Here is a 17,114-nt window from a genome sequence, read left to right as displayed (position 1 = left end):
TTTTAATTTGTTATTCACTTTCAGTTTCATTGTAATTAACTAGCTATGGCAGGGACTGGCCAGCACATCAATGATATAAGGAAAACAAGCAAACAAAAAACACTAAGTTAAATAAGCTTCAAAAGACAAAATTTTAAAAATAAAAAGCAATTAGTTTACACGTTGTGAAGTGGGTGTAGCCATAAATAAGGACAAAATTATGTTAATATATGTACTTAAATAAGATTAAGTTCAACAGAACTATTCCAGTGATGTGGCCTCTAATCAGATTAGTTTTACTCACCAGGTACCTAACTTCTAGGTAGTCAGACTTCACTGGAACATCTGGGATCTCAAAAGCATAATTCTTTTCAACTTTCTATGCAAAAGAAATACATTTTAAATACTATGTATTAGATGCTAAGATTTTTTTTAAAATATCAGCATACTGAACATTCTTCCCAATAAGAGAAAGAAAGGAATAAAAACCAAACGTGATGCAAATGCTCATTCATCTGATCTCATTACTCTCCTTACAGCAGCTAAATAAAGCAGCAGCTTTATTATTGGACAAGTAGGTCTCCAACGTCATGTTCATAAGCTACCAGCGATGCTAAAGCAGGCTGCAACCACACTTAGTCCTTGTCTGCACTCCACTTTTAGCGTTAAAACTTTTGTTGCTCAGAGGTATGGGGGGAAAACCCCATATGACAAAAGTTTTAATGATGAAAAGCACCAGTGTAGACAGCTCTCCATCCCTCGTAGGGAGTGGCTTTATTTGGTCATCAGAAGAGCTCTCTCCTGGCGAGTGGCTACACTACAAAGAGTGGCTACACTACATGCCTTACAATGGCATGGCCGTAGTGGCACAGTCGTGCTGTTGTTAGGTGCGCAGTGTAGATATAGCCTTACTGTTCAAAACTATGTTAAAATTTCCTGGAGGCTAAGGATTCTGGATTTGCATGGCTAACCTATGCTATTGCACCAGCTGGAGAACAGCACATTGCAGCCATTATGCAAATGGATGGTGAGGAGTCACTTGTGGCGTGTGTTATTTGTATTGCCAGAGGTCCTACTGGCCCTAGTCATAAACCAGGACTTGTCCACTACTGTCTTGTCTTTTTAAACACATAGGTTCAAACCACTTCTTGTGAATTTAACCTGACTATGGAGTAAAAGAGAGCATGTGAGCCCCTCTGATCAGAATTACAGTGACGTGTAAAGAGCCATAAAAATGCTATCTGCCCATGAAGTGTTCCTTTCAGAGATTAGACATGGAGAAGCAATGATTGGCTGATAAGTTTCAGACTGGAGTCATGTTGCTTTCAAATTGATTTGTTAAGAACTTGCCCAACTTGGCTTGAACAGGCTCCATTCCTGCCACAATCAGTGGCAGGTGTATGGGAAAATGCTATGCCTTACAGAGTCTACTCACAATCCCAAGTTTGGTGTTGGCAAAGCTTTGATGGCCACATATAAAATTACTGCCACAAGCAATGGTGTGCTAATGCCAGATGTCATCACTTCTCACAGCATCTCCAATATAACCAGTGATTTAAGTTACTGTTATTTCCAGTAGCAGCCAGAGTGTCCGAGAAGCCCCGCTGGGCCCACATAAAAGGTGGCATGGCAGGAACTTCCCAAGTGTGACGGTTCTGTTGGCAAAGCTTACCCTTTACTGTCTTTGTGTTCTGTACAGCACCTAATACAATGGGGTCCCGGTTCATGAGTGGAGCTTGTAGGTGTTACAATAATACATATTATTCTCTCTCACTATCTAATACCTATTATATTTCTTCAAAGTGTTACAAAAGTCATTCTACTTGGACAATTCTGTGTCCATGAAGTTACTCCCAGCACAAAATTAGTGCTCCCATACATCCATTTTGAATCATCTTTTAAAGTTTCCCAGATTGATTCTAAGACTTTACAGTTTACTTTTTTAAAGCACGCACTTCCTTGATTGACGTTATCTTCCCTTTGTTCCAATATAAATTATCGGGTCATGGATTAGATGTAGTTCTATTGAGCGGGTCACATCAGCTTGGTATGTAGCAATATTTTCACTTAAATACTTTCAATCATTTTTTTAGGAGAGGTTTTTGAGCAGTGCTGCCACAAAAGTGCAAGCGCTGGCAGCTATCAACTGAAATTTACAGGATTCTTGTCAGTTTCACCGCCACTATTCAGAAAATCTTGTCAGTTTTACTACTGCTAATCACATCAATTTCAGTCAGCAGCTGTTGGGGTATCCAAGATCATATTTTGTTTCAGAAACATCATGTGTCAGTGTTTCCAAAAATGGAACTTATGGAATTTCCAGTTTCTGGGAAGTTTCAATTTTTGATCTGAACTGGAACAAAACCAATATTTCCCACAAACCAGAAATCCTGAGTTTCAGCCAGCTCTGCACATAGCCACTGTAGCTTTGTCACTTCAACATGAAAACAAAGAAGATTAATTATTTCCTCCATTATAATCAATTTATTTTGAAAAAGGCATTGGTATCTGAAGTCAACTTGCTATAAAATTAATGAAAACTTCCTCCAAATATTTCAAAAATAGCACTGTTAATGGATGAACTGAATATAAAACATTAAAGCTACAGGGCAAAATTTTAGAGCCAATCCTTTTTTTAAAAAAAGTCATTATTTAAGCCTAATGGTCTTGGAGAAGCTAATTTACAATTTTAAAATCGACTTCAAGGAAAGCTGTATTTGTTTCTTAGGCCTAATCCTGCAGCTCCCATTGAAATCAAAGGCAACTTGAGCGAGAAGAATTTCAAAGAATTAGCAAACTTTCATAGACTAGAAAGCAAGCCTTTTACTACTGTAGTTTTGTTTATTGAAAGATAAAGAACAGGCCAAGCATGTTTTAATACTGAAGTATTAATGCCTCAATAAAAGGCATGTTCTTTGAAAAAAGTTCACAAAGATGCATATCATATGATTGAAGGTATTAATTTTTCCCATCCTTTTTTGGCAATGCAGGAACTATGATTGAACACTACATAAGCATACTTTAGCTAAAGCTTTATAGGAGACCATTCCCCCTAGCCTTCCCCATCTAGCTAAAGTCTTAATACACACAGAAAAGTCAATTCAGACCTGGTAGCAAATTCCCATCTGAACAGTAAGATACAACATTTGCTTGTCCTCTCTCAGATCAGTATTTCGTCTTCACACAGAAGGCCTCTGTTTGATATCTTGCTATGCAATGAATAAAGCTATCATCATCATGTTGAAATACAGGCCTGTCTATACGGACAAGACTTGTACTGGGGTAACTGCAACACCCAGTTTAGACACACTGTGTCTGTATAAAAGAGGGTTTTGCACTGTGGCTTACCCCACTTTCAAACATCTATAATCTCTACCCGCAGTTGTATCTTTATTTTAATCTTTATCATCTCTTCCCGTATCATCTTTTAACTGTCACTTTGCACGTGCACAAGTTTAAAAAAAAAAAAAAGAGTTCTTCTGATCCTTCAGCACCTTTTCAAAGGACAATCCAAAGCATATGCTTCCAAGTCACTGTTATTGAAGCCCGCTTCATTAAACTTTAGTTATTTTCTCAACTTCAGGGTTCTTCCTGAGCAGTGAGCTACCATATCCTTGCTGTACACCCAATCTTAAACTACTCACCTACATCTCTCATTTACAAGTACATTATAATGAGAACACACAAGTAGAAACAGTGAAAAAAATTCAAAGGTAAACTTGTCAGAATTATTTTGATCATAAGAAATTCTTAAACAGATGAAATGTGTGTTGCTGGAATGTGCCAAAGAATCATACAATCTGTCCACTATTGAAGGCTGAAAATACTGCACTGTTACATATTTGCTGCACAGATGTATGATATTTATTGGGTGAACTTGCTATTTAAGAGGCATTTGGGAAGCACTTGCATTTGCATCATGCTTTAGAACATTTAGAGTTGTCCATCAATATTTTGATTTTCCCCTCATTTTACACACATGTGTTTTTATTCATTCTTCCTCTGTTTTCCTCTGCCTTTCAAACCACTTGCCAAACATTTTACACAAGGGTATAATGACAGCACTGATCACTAATCCAAGAAAATCAAAACTAATCCCAAAATTATACTGTAATTCTTTGTGAACTCTCAACTTGATACTCCAAGATACTCCAAAAAGTAGGAAGAGCCATCTGAGCACTTAATTGAAGAAACATGATGCTAGCACTGCACTCATCTTCATCCAAGACTGGACTGCAAAGACACACTTGCATTTTATCCACACATATTAAAAGAGGGAAAAGGGAAAAAAAAGTTAATGAGTTTGTTTGTGAAGTGATTGAATAAGCTTCCTCACACAGCTCAAGCAATGCTCTTCAGTCCAGATTTGTGATGCCCTTGCTAGCACAATTTCTGCATATTTTGCTTTGCAGAACTGTACCTTTATGAACAGATTTCTCTGACACCAATTCTATATCCCACATCGTGTCTGCCTCTATTTTCCGATAGAGCAATCTTTTCCGTTTCACCATTCTCTTAACTACTTGTGGAGTGGCTCAAATACGTAGAGGAATCACAAATGTCAAGCACAACTAGTGATCCAATGAACGGTGTAGATCTCAAGATGGCATCCTAATCCTAAAGGGAACGTTATCTGCCTTATTAATGGTTTGCAGTACAGTAGTGTCTAGAAGCTCCACCCAAGATCAGGACCCCCTAATATGCTAGGCATTGTACAGTCACATAATAAACAGTTCCTGCCCAAGAAAGCTTAAAGTCTAAAGAGAAAAACAGATAAAAAGTGGAAGGGAAAAAATAAGCAACAAGGTGAAACAATTTGTTCAGTGTCACAGCAGGTCAATGGAAGAACCAAATTTCGAGTCCTAGCCCAGTGCCCTATCCAGAGGGCCACAGGTGGTTTTCCCTCTTGTGCTCAATATTCGTTACAAAAATTAGGATGTTTAAGAGAAATGAATATTGGCAGTCCAGAAATCAGTACTGTGAGCATCACAAAAGGACTGCCATTTAGTTGCTAGTTCACCTGGGCATGTATATTTTCTCTAATAAGCGAAGCCATGTTGCGTGTATCCCTCAGCAAGCTTTGGGCAAAAAGTGTATTACAGCAAACAGGAAGTGCTACATAAATGTACTACACTGACTTCTAGTATATGTGGCAGAGATGGGGAGGAAGAAGGAAGACCCTGAAACAGTTCCATTAGTGGTTTGGGGTCCACAATATAGAAACAAAACTGATTCACAAAGTTGTGTTGGCTAAAACTGTTCTATTAACTAATCCGTTGGCAGGATTTTAGCAGGGTTTGACATTTATAATCATGATGGCACGTATACAAACTGTTTGGTCATAACCATATTTGAAAACTGCTTTCAATGTAACAAGTCGTAGTGTGAAAAGTCAGGACACAGCCTTAGATCTCAACATTCTGCCATTAATCATATTTGCTTTGGGGTTAAAATTCTGTTCTATACTAGGCCCATCTCCAAACTCTGCTTCACTTATTCTTGAGTTGAGAAAGATTCAGTCAGTCACTGCTTGGCTGTTACAGGAAAACAGACACATGCACGCCAGTTATAACTTTGCCTTTTCCACCCACACACCAACCAGAATTGCTATCCACTGAAAGTTTTCTGCCCTCCGAAAACAGAAAAATAGGAGGGGATTGAGCATGATGTACAAGAGAGACAAACCTTGGATCTGAACTTCATGATCTTGTATTTTACAGCAATCTGGTCATTAAATTCTTGGTAGACATTCACCATAGTCACAGGATTCTCCGTCTCTTTACCAGAAGTTAGGTCCATTTGCTTTAAAGACAGTCAAATCAAATTATTTCATTTACAGATTCTGACAACATTGAATTTTGTTGGCTTGTTAATTTCGTTAGAGTTGTTTTAATGGGTAAACTTGACATACAATCAAAGCTTGTAGCCAAGGAATGTTATGGCACCAAAATATATTAGTTCACAAAACATCAAATTTATGAAATACTACTGAAAACAGAGGACTTGGAAACTTAACATGGTAAGCAGGAGGTCACTCAAGAAGACTGCCACCATTAGTTTCAGGTAAAGGAACTGTCTTTTTCTTAGCCACGTCATTATAGCTTGAAAATCAGGGATATTCTACTCTGCTTTTCGCATGATGAATATCACATTTGCAATGATCAGCACAGCTTGTTTCAGCCATATAAACACGTCAAAAGGCATTTTACTTCACTAGCTTCCTATCAGCAGACCACTGAAATTCAGGCCTACCATCTCACGTGGCAGTAGATAGATAGTTCTCTCAATATTTTTCACTGTCACACAACAGCTGACATAGGTCTCTGCTGATTCAATCCACACTTTACCAAACAGAAATACCACACCTGAGAAAGGAAGAGAAAACTAGATATTAGGGAACCAAAAATTCTCAAAGACGCTGCTAGCAGAAAAGCTGCCATTTTAAGTATAACTAAATAAAGATTAATTCATCCCCAGGACCAAAGTAATTTCCAATGTGTAGTCCTTGAACAGTTCCATCTGCTGACAGTTCCTTACTCAGTTCTCCAAAATTAAGACTCCTTTGTACCCAATGAAGTCGGTGGAAGGCCTTCTGCAATCCACTGAAAATTTCACTTAATAGTATTTATCAGCTTCAAGTCCCAAACTTACAAATTTTAGCAGCAATAATTCCCATAGTAAAATCCAGAAAGTTTTATATTTGACAATTCACTACTCAAAAAAAAAAAGCACACAGAAAAAACAAGACCCCACAAGTACAACAATCTTTCCTACAACTCCAGATCAATGAAATCAATGAAATAATTCCCCTGCCCCAAGGGCTCTCTTGCACCGTGCTGGTCACCTGTCTTTTTCCAGTGTGTATACGGGGCCACTAGGAGGGTTAGTGAGGAGAGTTCATTGCATTCAGTATGCCGAAAGTACCCAGCTCTACATCCCCATCACATCTGACTCTTCTGGAACAATGGGATGCATTTCCCAATGCCTAGAAAACTTAGGTCTTGTATGACAGCTAGCTGGTTGTGACTCCATCCAGGTAATAGAGAGAGAACAGTGAGGCTAGGGGGAAGCAACTGGAAGTTGGTGGAATTTACATCAGCACCCCTCACAAAGGGAGTGCGACAGTACAGTGGACAACTTGGGGATGCTATTAAATTCAGGGTGCTCCTGGATGTCCAGGTAACAGGTGTAGCCAAAACAGCTTTTTCACCAATCTTTTCTTTTCATTGTGGACCTTGCCACAATTATCCACATCTGTGTCACGGCAAGAGTAAGGTATCACGAACCAGCTATAATGCACACTACATGGAATTACACCTTGGAAATATTTGAAAATTGAAGCTAGCACAGAATGCTGCAGCCAACTTAAGTGGACTTGTAAGATGGGAGCACATTAAACTAGTGCTGTTACCTTTCAATCAGCTTCTGGGTAGAATTCAGGAGTTTGGTTTTAACTAGGCTTGGAAGGATTACATTTTTATTCGTAAACGTCAATTTCACTCCCCCCTCCACCCTCCCCCCCACACACACAAATATTTCTATTGATAATGGTAGATTTTAACAGACAGTAAAAATTAAGAACACTGCTGCTCAAGAACAAGAATGTTTACTCTGTATAGTCTGACATGATGTCAACGATGTGTTTTAACATTATACAACATTAACAAGTTATAAAGCCTTCACTTTTTGAATCTCAAGATCTTCTGTCATTCATAGAATCATAGAATCATAGAATATCAGGGTTGGAAGGGACCCCGGAAGGTCATCTAGTCCAACCCCCTGCTCAAAGCAGGACCAATTCCCAGTTAAATCATCCCAGACAGGGCTTTGTCAAGCCTGACCTTAAAAACCTCTAAGGAAGGAGATTCTACCACCTCCCTAGGTTACGCATTCCAGTGTTTCACCACCCTCTTAGTGAAAAAGTTTTTCCTAATATCCAATCTAAACCTCCCCCACTGCAACTTGAGACCATTACTCCTCGTTCTGTCATCTGCTACCATTCAATCACTGTCTGACTCCCCACTGTCATCTGAACCTCTTCCCATAATCTCCCACAACCATGAAAATCTACATTGATAAAAATTTTTAAAAATGCTTCAAAACAAACATTTTATTCCCCACCCAAAATTATTAAAAAATAAAGATCACATTCCGATAAGCCTAGTGTTAACCTATAAAAAAATCCCTACATAATTTTGGACTTGGTTACTGGAGATTTCTCTCTCCTCCTACAACATACTGCCATTACTGAGATTAGAGGGGTGGGAGCTGGAGCTCCTTCAATAATAAACAATTTTTTTTGGGGGGGGGGGGGAGGAAGACCTTCAATTTCAGGACTTGCTCCCTTGATCTACCAGAGCCCAGATTCTCTTTCTCCCCCTCCTCCTTCATTAAGCTCTTAATAAGGGTGTGAGCTAAGGTTGAGATATTTATGAGTAATTCCTGGTTTCTTCTTAGCTTTTTAAGCTATGAGACAGGTGACCAGAGCACCAGATGGACACCTATTGTTTTATTTTATTATTCATTTCTTCGAATTTTTAAGATAGGAGTACAGCCTTCCAATTCTCTCCATAAAACAGTTAAAGGGAATCATGAAGGAAAACAGAGTCTATTTCAAAGTTACAAATGATTTTAGAGTCTTATTTATCTTGCAGTCTAGCTTCATTTCAAGCAATGTATTTGACATTGTTTTTGTTTAATAGTTTCATGATTTTTATGGAAAATGGGCATAAACAATGTCAAAATTTACTCCCCCCCACACTACTAATTGAAACCAGGTGCAGTCTATTATTCAACCTTGAAAATGTCACAATAAGGACAGGATATCTCTTCTCATATGCAAGAAAAATAAATCCTTTCATAATTATGTTCCATTCAGCAACCACTAACTTTCAAGCCAAGATAGAAGTAAAAAACAATAGCAGGGTCTTTAAGAGTAGCTATTTTTATATTAGAATAACTGATTTCACCATGACTTCAGTGATCACTAGCTGCTCTCATGAGGAAGCTTTTCAATGCACTCAGCATACAAAAAGACCGACTCCTATTTAACCCCTTGGCACCACAACTTAAGAAAGGTGTAACTGCAACATGCATTATACTTAGCACTTGGAGCACTAGTCCAAAGCCTCCAAAATAGGTATTTTTCCTCTACCACTAAGAGTTTGAATGAGGTTGATATGCATGAAAGACAGGTTCCAAAAGCACTAGAGCTATGAAATAAGCGAGCTAGGACTGAGGTATCTTGGCAGAGCTTTATGAACATTTTTGCACAACATCATCTATTGCACAACCAGTCTGCCTCCTCTCCTACAACACATGTGACTTGTAATACAAAAAGACAGGTTTATCAGGACACAGGAGACCAAACGAATGATCTAATCAGGATTTCAGATTAGATTTTCAAAAGCAAGAGACCAGTTCATTTAACTATTGTACCACTTACCCAAGAAGATAGAGACATCAACTCATTCCTAGCACACAGAGGTAAAGAATGTCGGCATATTCCCTTGATTTAACAGCACTAAAATCCTTTTCCTTCCCCCTAACACTATAACAGACCAAACATAATAGACAAGACTTTCATTTTGTCAAGTGGTTATATCATATAGAGGGAGGAATAACCCTGTGCAAGTTACAAAGCAACTTCCGGGGGAGAACTTCAACAGGCTTAGAGGGCAGCTAGGCATCCCTCGGGCTCCATTGAAAATCCCAGCCTTAATGGCGAGAATTGAATGAAGGGAACGAGAGAGTTACTTTCCATCTTTAAATGTGTAGATACCTGGTTGACTATACTGATCTTCGTAAGCATCCAGCCAATAAAACCTAAAGACTTGATCACCATCTTCCCCGTTCACTAGTGGCAGGCAACTGGGGTCCACTTGAACTTCTGAGGCAATTAAATCAATTTCATCCTTATCCATTCTGGTCCAACAGGACATATCGGGGAGAAAAGAACTTCTGCAAGTATTGAAAAACAGATGAGTAAGGTTGTATGTTCACTACAACCATAACTTTTGAAAAGACATGACTTAAGATCCGTCACCAGAACTAGCTAATATGGAATACTCCATTATTTCCCCCACAAATATAGCTCTCGTATATCCAGCAGACAGGCACTGAAAGTTGCTTTAGACTATTAGACAGACCCTAGACATGCAAGTCGTTACAGCATGAATAATCCCATCAGTTTGCAAGGCTACCTTCAACTGTAAGCTATTTGGGGTGGGACAGAGTCATTACTTGTTTCTATGAAAAACTTTGTACACTTCAAACCATGATTTGACTTCTCATAATTTTCAGTCATGAAACAGTATTAAAAATGTGCTTTAAGGTCTTTTTCTTATATAGGAGAGTTTTGAAGTCATTACTTTTGCATTTTTAACTTCAATGGCATCACTCTTTGCCATGGGAAACTGGCTTTAACGATCATTCATGTTTTGGGCAATTATAAGGTATTTGGTAATATAAATCTTTAGTGATTCCTGCTCATCAGCACTAAGCATTCCACATTACGTCACCAGCTCTTTGCAATATACATTGAGCACTTAACCTAAAACATTTCACTGTTTACCCAGACAGGAATGACAGGTTTCAGGAGTAACAGCCGTGTTAGTCTGTATTCGCAAAAAGAAAAGGAGTACTTGTGGCACCTTAGAGACTAACCAATTCATTTGAGCATAAGCATCGGCTGTAGCTCACGAAAGCTTATGCTCAAATAAATTGGTTAGTCTCTAAGGTGCCACAAGTACTCCTTTTCTTTTTTCCAGACAGGAATGGTCTATCCCCAGAAACATGAAATATCCCTTTTTTTAAGTAGCAGTCAGCCAATCTACTCCCTTCAGCCTGCACATTTTTAAAGTCCCTACAGTGCAATCACAGAACAGTGCCTTGAGAAAAAATAAATATGTAAATATCAAGTCCAAATATAATAAAGTCATAAACAGAACATCTTTCAGCAAAAAAGGTTTTTTGCAACCACAGATCCTTACAAAAAGGATGCATCTTCCTTCACAGAAACCACTTTCTGTGCCTCTTTCTCTTCTAGTTTCTGTTCTTTCTTCAGGGCCCCGGCAGTCTCTGGTATATCCGCTTCCATCGGTTCATCAAAATCCCCATCCTCAAAATCCATCATGCCCTGATCATCTTCTGTAAGCATTGTAAAAAGAACTAAGGGGTTTAATCATTAATACAATATAATATATCATTCTAGTACGTACATACACATAGTATACAACATTACTGTGAATGATAGAATCATAGAATATCAGGGTTGGAAGGGACCCCAGAAGGTCATCTAGTCCAACTCCCTGCTCGAAGCAGGACCAATTCCCAGTTAAATCATCCCAGACAGGGCTTTGTCAAGCCTGACCTTAAAAACCTCTAAGGAAGGAGATTCTACCACCTCCCTAGGTAACGCATTCCAGTGTTTCACCACCCTCTTAGTGAAAAAGTTTTTCCTAATATCCAATCTAAAACTCCCCCACTGCAACTTGAGACCATTACTCCTCGTTCTGTCATCTGCTACCATTGAGAACAGTCTAGAGCCATCCTCTTTGGAACCCCCTTTCAGGTAGTTGAAAGCAGCTATCAAATCCCCCCTCATTCTTCTCTTCTGCAGGCTAAACAATCCCAGCTCCCTCAGCCTCTCCTCATAACTCATGTGTTCCAGTCCCCTAATCATTTTTGTTGCCCTTCACTGGACTCTCTCCAATTTATCCACATCCTTCTTGAAGTGTGGGGCCCAAAACTGGACACAGTACTCCAGATGAGGCCTCACCAATGTCGAATAGACCTTTCAGTAGGGGCACGTCCCTCGATCTGCTCGCTATGCCCCTACTTATACATCCCAAAATGCCACTGGCCTTCTTGGCAACAAGGGCACACTGCTGACTCATATCCAGCTTCTCGTCCACTGTCACCCCTAGGTCCTTTTCCGCAGAGGAATCACTGAAAGCTATTTTCATACTTTGCCCTAATGTTAACTAAAATATTTTAGAACATGCTACATTTGCTGTCTCCATTGCCAGAATTTTTAAAATACCTTGAATAGCTTTCTCTGGTTTTGCCTTCACCAGCTCTTCATTTTCCGCAGCTTTTATTGTATACTCAGCACCATTCTCTCTATGGACTGCAGCAGGTTTTGCTGCATAAGTCGTATGCTTAGGATCAGAGGTAGTTGGAGAAAGAACTTCCTTTCTGACAGTAGTGGGAGCTTTCCTTGCTATAGGGGTTACTACCTGAAAAAATATTTTAGGCACAAATTAAACTTTAATCTTCCTTAAGTTAAAGGAGAACTACAGTGTTTAGTTACACATGAAGTTGGCAACAAGGCCTACAGTCACGGTTTTGCACACTCTTCAGCATGACACCAAATTTCTCAGCAACAACTCCTCAATTCCGTGGCAACATTTATTCTACCACCATTTCTATTCCCAACCCCGAACTCAAAAAAAAGACAGTTCTATGGTTCAGAGTTGAAAACTATTAATAGACAGCATTTGTTGATTATTTTTGGCCATGAGTTTTGTGCTGTTCTCCCCAGGCCTCAGCTCAGGAGCTAAGAGGCTGACCTCAGAACCTCCTTCTCCCCATTTGGGCCAGGCAAGAATGGAGCTGGTTGTCAGATTCAACAGCTTCCCAGACAGCCTAGTTTGCCAGTATACATTGGTACAGCCAGGAAGTTAAATTCTCGCTCCCACAACTCTCTTCTGACTTACTCCATGGAACAGTGCAGGGAGTGCGTACTGTACTCCAATTAATTCACAATTGTAAGGGAAGCGGTAGGTATGGTATGACAGGGGAAAAATACAGTTGTGAGCCTAGCTGCAGCAAATTGGTGAATGCCAGTTTATGTAACCATAGTATCCAAATTCCACAGGGCCCTGATTGAAATGAATACGTCCCTCAGACCGAAGAGGTCTCTACAGATGCAGACATAGGACACTGCATCATTTAAGACTGTTTACATTTTGGGGGGAGGGTCACTGAAACCATAAAGGGAAGAACAATTTTTCAATGAAAGGTCCAGTTCTGGAGCACTGTTATGTAGTAAAGGAATGAATCCCACAGCCACCCCAATGGAGGCTACACGGGGCCCTGCCCATGTTAAGGCAGCCCAAGCACTTTTTCAGTTGTTTATAACTTGGCCAAACTAACTGTGTGGACTGAAGTTTTACAGGCTCTTTCTAACTCCGGCTGATGCCTCTTTTTAAAGTTTCAGCAAAGACCATTAATTTCCAACAGCAAGGTCAGGAGAAAAGAGGTTGTCTTCCTAATGTTAAAACTGGTTTCCAATCATTTCACTGAAGAGTTCCAACTTCCCTATGCTTTGTAGCAGAGACTCAGAAGTTGATCAGGGGGCAGGCCCCTTTTGTTATTCAGCTTAGATTTAGGTGAGCTATAAGCCTCCAAAAGTTGCCATTTGCACACACTCAAGGCACGTAGAGGCTTGCTGCTATGAAAAAAAATATCCCTAAATGTTCTCACTATACTTTCGCATGTTCCCAAACCCTCTCTTCAGCTTCCAAGGTCTGCTCAGAGCTAGAGCTTCAGATAGGACGTAGGAACAGCTGCAGCTACCTCATCCTACCCCCATTCCTTTAACCTTTGAAAAAGGTGTTCTGGGCTGGGAGTCATGAGACCTTCCAATGACTGGTGATAGTTCTATGCACTTTATTGAGCAAAGCCTCACTAATGTCATCATATAGTTCAGATGGGGAAATTGAGGAACAGGAAAATGAACAGTGACTTGCTCACGGTCACAGCTGGCCAGAGTCTTGGCCACGAATAGAACCCTGGTCTCCCAAGTCCCAATCTAATGCTCTAAAGGTCCACTGTCAGCCACTAAATGATACAGGTCTGTGCAGCTGATCTATTGTAAATCAAAATAAACTATTGTAAACTAAAATAGAGTTTAAAAGATGTTAATATTTATTCTCTCTACTTCTTTTTACCTCGTCTACCCCAGATGCCCAATCATTATTCTTGTCTTAAATAAGCCTTCCTTTGATCAAAGTTGCCTATTCCCTTTCTTACTCTCCAAAATCCTAGACTGTTACCTTCTCCAACCTCATCCTCTCTTATTCAGCTTCTGCCCTCTGCTGAAGCCACCCTCACTAAGGTACTTATGACTCCTCCTACTTCAACCAAATAGACACTTCTCTGTACTTATGTTTCCAGATCTGCCTACTGAAATAGAAAATGTTAGTCACTACCTGCTCTCTTCCACTTAGTTTCCAAGACTGTCTTCCTGGTTCTCATTCTACCTTGTGGACAGCTCTTAAAACCTCTAATTGCTCCTTCTGGGACAGGGGTTTTCGAACGGTGGGTGGTGACCCCTCAGGAGGCCGCGAGGTTATTACATGGGGGGGGAGGGTTTGGAGGTCATAAGCTGTCAACCTCCACCCCCAAACCCGGCTTCACCTCCAGCATTTAAAAAACATTATTTAACGCTATTATAAGTGTTTTTTAATTTACCGGGGGGGGGGGGGGGCCGGGGGGGTGGATGGGATGTTGCACTCAGAGGCTTGCTGTGTAAAAAGGGTCACCAATACAGAAGTTTGAGAATCACTGTTCTAGGGCCATCAGACGAGTGGCCCATCTAATCCAGCATTCTGACAAGGGCCAGTATCATATGCTTCAGAGGAAAATAGTAGCACGGACAATTATGGAAGAGCATGTCTCTTCTTCCTAACCTATGTCAGCTAGTAGTTGACTAACACCCCCGAAGCATCAGGGTTTAGATCCTTATCTAGATATGTGGGTGATTTTTTTAATCCTATTAAACTCTTAGTCTCAATAATCTCTTATGACAAATCCACAAAGTTCATTATTCATGGTGTAAGAGTATGTTTCAGTTTTTAATTTGTTTTTCAATTGCACTGTCATTCTTGTATTTTAATGGTAAATAGAATTTACCTCCTCTATACCATTTGTATACTTCAATCATATCCCTCACTAAAAACTGTCCCTGTATGCTACATCTCTTTCTACGCCCATGAACATTTATCAGCCACCTCCAAATCCCTTTGACCCTCCTCCCTACTGTTGTTCCTCGGTTTCTGTTTTCTGGCCCCTCTTTTTCTCCTCAGTGATCTTATCTACTTCCCCGGTTTCATCACAAGATGGATTTTCAAATTCCAGTGGCTTCCTCTTCACCCAGTCTTGTATCTTATTGCCTGACATCTTTTGGATGCCCAGCTGCCATTTCAAACTCACCTCCTCAAACATTAACTTCTCAGCTTTCCTGTTTATGTAGCTCTCCATCAACAATTCCATTATCCGTCCCACTTTCCAGTTCCTGAACCTCAGTCTTTGACTCTTCTCTCCTCCTTGCAGCTCTCACTAAGTCTTTTCACATAAAAATTCTGTCCTCACCTCATTGTCTCCACTGCTAAAACCACTGCCCATATATCAAGGCTTTTGACATAACAATAGCCTATCGTCCAGTCTCCCTGCTTCTTAGCAGTGAGTCTCTCCAAAAAGCTGCTGCTAGAGTCATCTTTCATGCCTCCTCTCAAACCATATTACTCCTATCGGAAGACTGCCACTGGTTCCCCACCTTCTACAAAACTGAAGGTCCGTATACGCACCCACATTCTTAAATAATATTTCCCCTATTTACATCTTTCCATTTTCAACTTTTTGAACAAGCTCTTTGCAATCTTTCTGCCTTATCTCCTTTTCCCACCTCACTTCATGCCTATTTCATTGTGCCCCCATCTGACAAGTGTCTTTTCCTCCAAATTCATTTAAAAATTCATCCTCCCTTAATAAACCCTTCAATATACTTTCCTCATATCTTGTTTAGATAAGCTTTTTAGTGCATATGAAGTATCTATGTGTAAAGTGTTATGTAACTCTACAGCACTGTATGAATGGTTTAGTGATAACTGAAGCTACAGCATGTACTCATTCAACTACAAAGATAGTCAGAGGCAAAAGTGTATTTTCATCTCTATATTAGAGTACCAAAAAGGAAATTACAGACCTTGTTTTTACTAAGGAAGCCAATAATAAAACAGGAGCTTACTTATTCAAAACATAAGTTAGTCATAAGCCAAAAAAAAAAAAAATCAATTTGGATCTGCAACTTTACCGTATGGGCCTGTGACTGTACAGAGAAAGGATTCAGTGAAGCTCCAACAGGTCTTTTCTTTTTTAGCTTTACAACTGGAGGTGGAGTTATCTGAACGGTCTAAAAAGGAGGATGGAGAACATGAGAATGGCCCGTTAGAATTTGACAAAGACAGAAAAAGCCACCCAATTTTTCTCTTCTCCCTCTAACCCTGCATGCATGCTGCATCAGCTTCTGCAAAAGTATCAGAGTCCCAACAAAAAGTGATACTATGAAGTGTCTTCACTTAGGGAATTTGGGGAAACGCTCCCAAAGCAAGTAAGAAATCCTTCCGCACCAACTAAGCCACTTTTTCCCCCCAATTCACTTAAAGTGATAAGGCCACAAGGATTCTTATAAAGATTTTGGTTTTGAGTGTTAACATTATGAAAAAATTAACAAAAAAAGAAAAAATCATTAAAAGCAGCTACATAGCTTGCTCCTAAACTGGAGGAGGATGCAAAACAAAGACCCAGAGGGTCCAGAACAGCCAAAGCAGTAGTGGGAGTATGATGCCAACTGAAAATATATTATTATACAAAATCCTAGTGTGAAAAGAAAGTCAATAAAAATTTTAGATCGTAAGTCACAGGACAGGGACCATCTTTCCTTGTATTTTATACAGCATCAAGCAGACTGCTAGCATTTAAATAAAAGAAGGAATCTTGATGACACAAGTCTTCATGAATTTGGTTTGGATGAAGTTTGGGGATCCACAAGAGCCAGAGAAATTCAGTTAAAAATGTGTGGATGCAATGGAAAGTTTTTCAAATGCTTCACATCCCTCACCGTAGATTTTTTTTAGACTACGGTTAATATGAAGCATGACAAAAAAAAGTTAAAAAAATCAGTTATGGCTGAGAGTCATAAGTGTGACGTGTTGTCTACTGAAACAGTTTGTAAAGTCAATAGTGGGGGGGGGGGAAACGAGGAGTCCTTGTGGCACCTTAGAGACTAACAAATTTATCAGATCTTACATCTGATGAAGTGGGTTCTAGCCCACGAAAGCGTATGCCCA

At 39.7% G+C, this 17,114-nt stretch overlaps 1 protein-coding gene across 5 annotated transcripts in view; it reads right to left on the bottom strand.

Moving 5' to 3' along the window:
* The window catches only part of POLA1 (DNA polymerase alpha 1, catalytic subunit), a 351,814-nt gene that overhangs the window by 306,762 nt on the left and 27,938 nt on the right, over positions 1-17,114 (bottom strand). For all 5 annotated transcript variants that reach the window (XM_073357730.1, XM_073357757.1, XM_073357741.1 and 2 more), the window contains exons 7-13: positions 16,079-16,177; positions 12,023-12,218; positions 10,971-11,127; positions 9,761-9,939; positions 6,232-6,344; positions 5,665-5,781; positions 284-358 (exon numbers count right to left, since the gene is read on the bottom strand). In XM_073357730.1, the coding sequence (XP_073213831.1) occupies positions 284-358; positions 5,665-5,781; positions 6,232-6,344; positions 9,761-9,939; positions 10,971-11,127; positions 12,023-12,218; positions 16,079-16,177 (936 nt within the window). The remainder of the gene's footprint in view (positions 1-283; positions 359-5,664; positions 5,782-6,231; positions 6,345-9,760; positions 9,940-10,970; positions 11,128-12,022; positions 12,219-16,078; positions 16,178-17,114) is intronic.

This window comes from Lepidochelys kempii, chromosome 1 (assembly GCF_965140265.1).
Source record: "Lepidochelys kempii isolate rLepKem1 chromosome 1, rLepKem1.hap2, whole genome shotgun sequence".
In the NCBI taxonomy this organism is placed as follows: Eukaryota; Metazoa; Chordata; order Testudines; family Cheloniidae; genus Lepidochelys; species Lepidochelys kempii.
The sequence above is the reverse complement of the archived record's forward strand: the minus strand, read 5'-3'. Positions and strand labels throughout refer to the sequence as shown.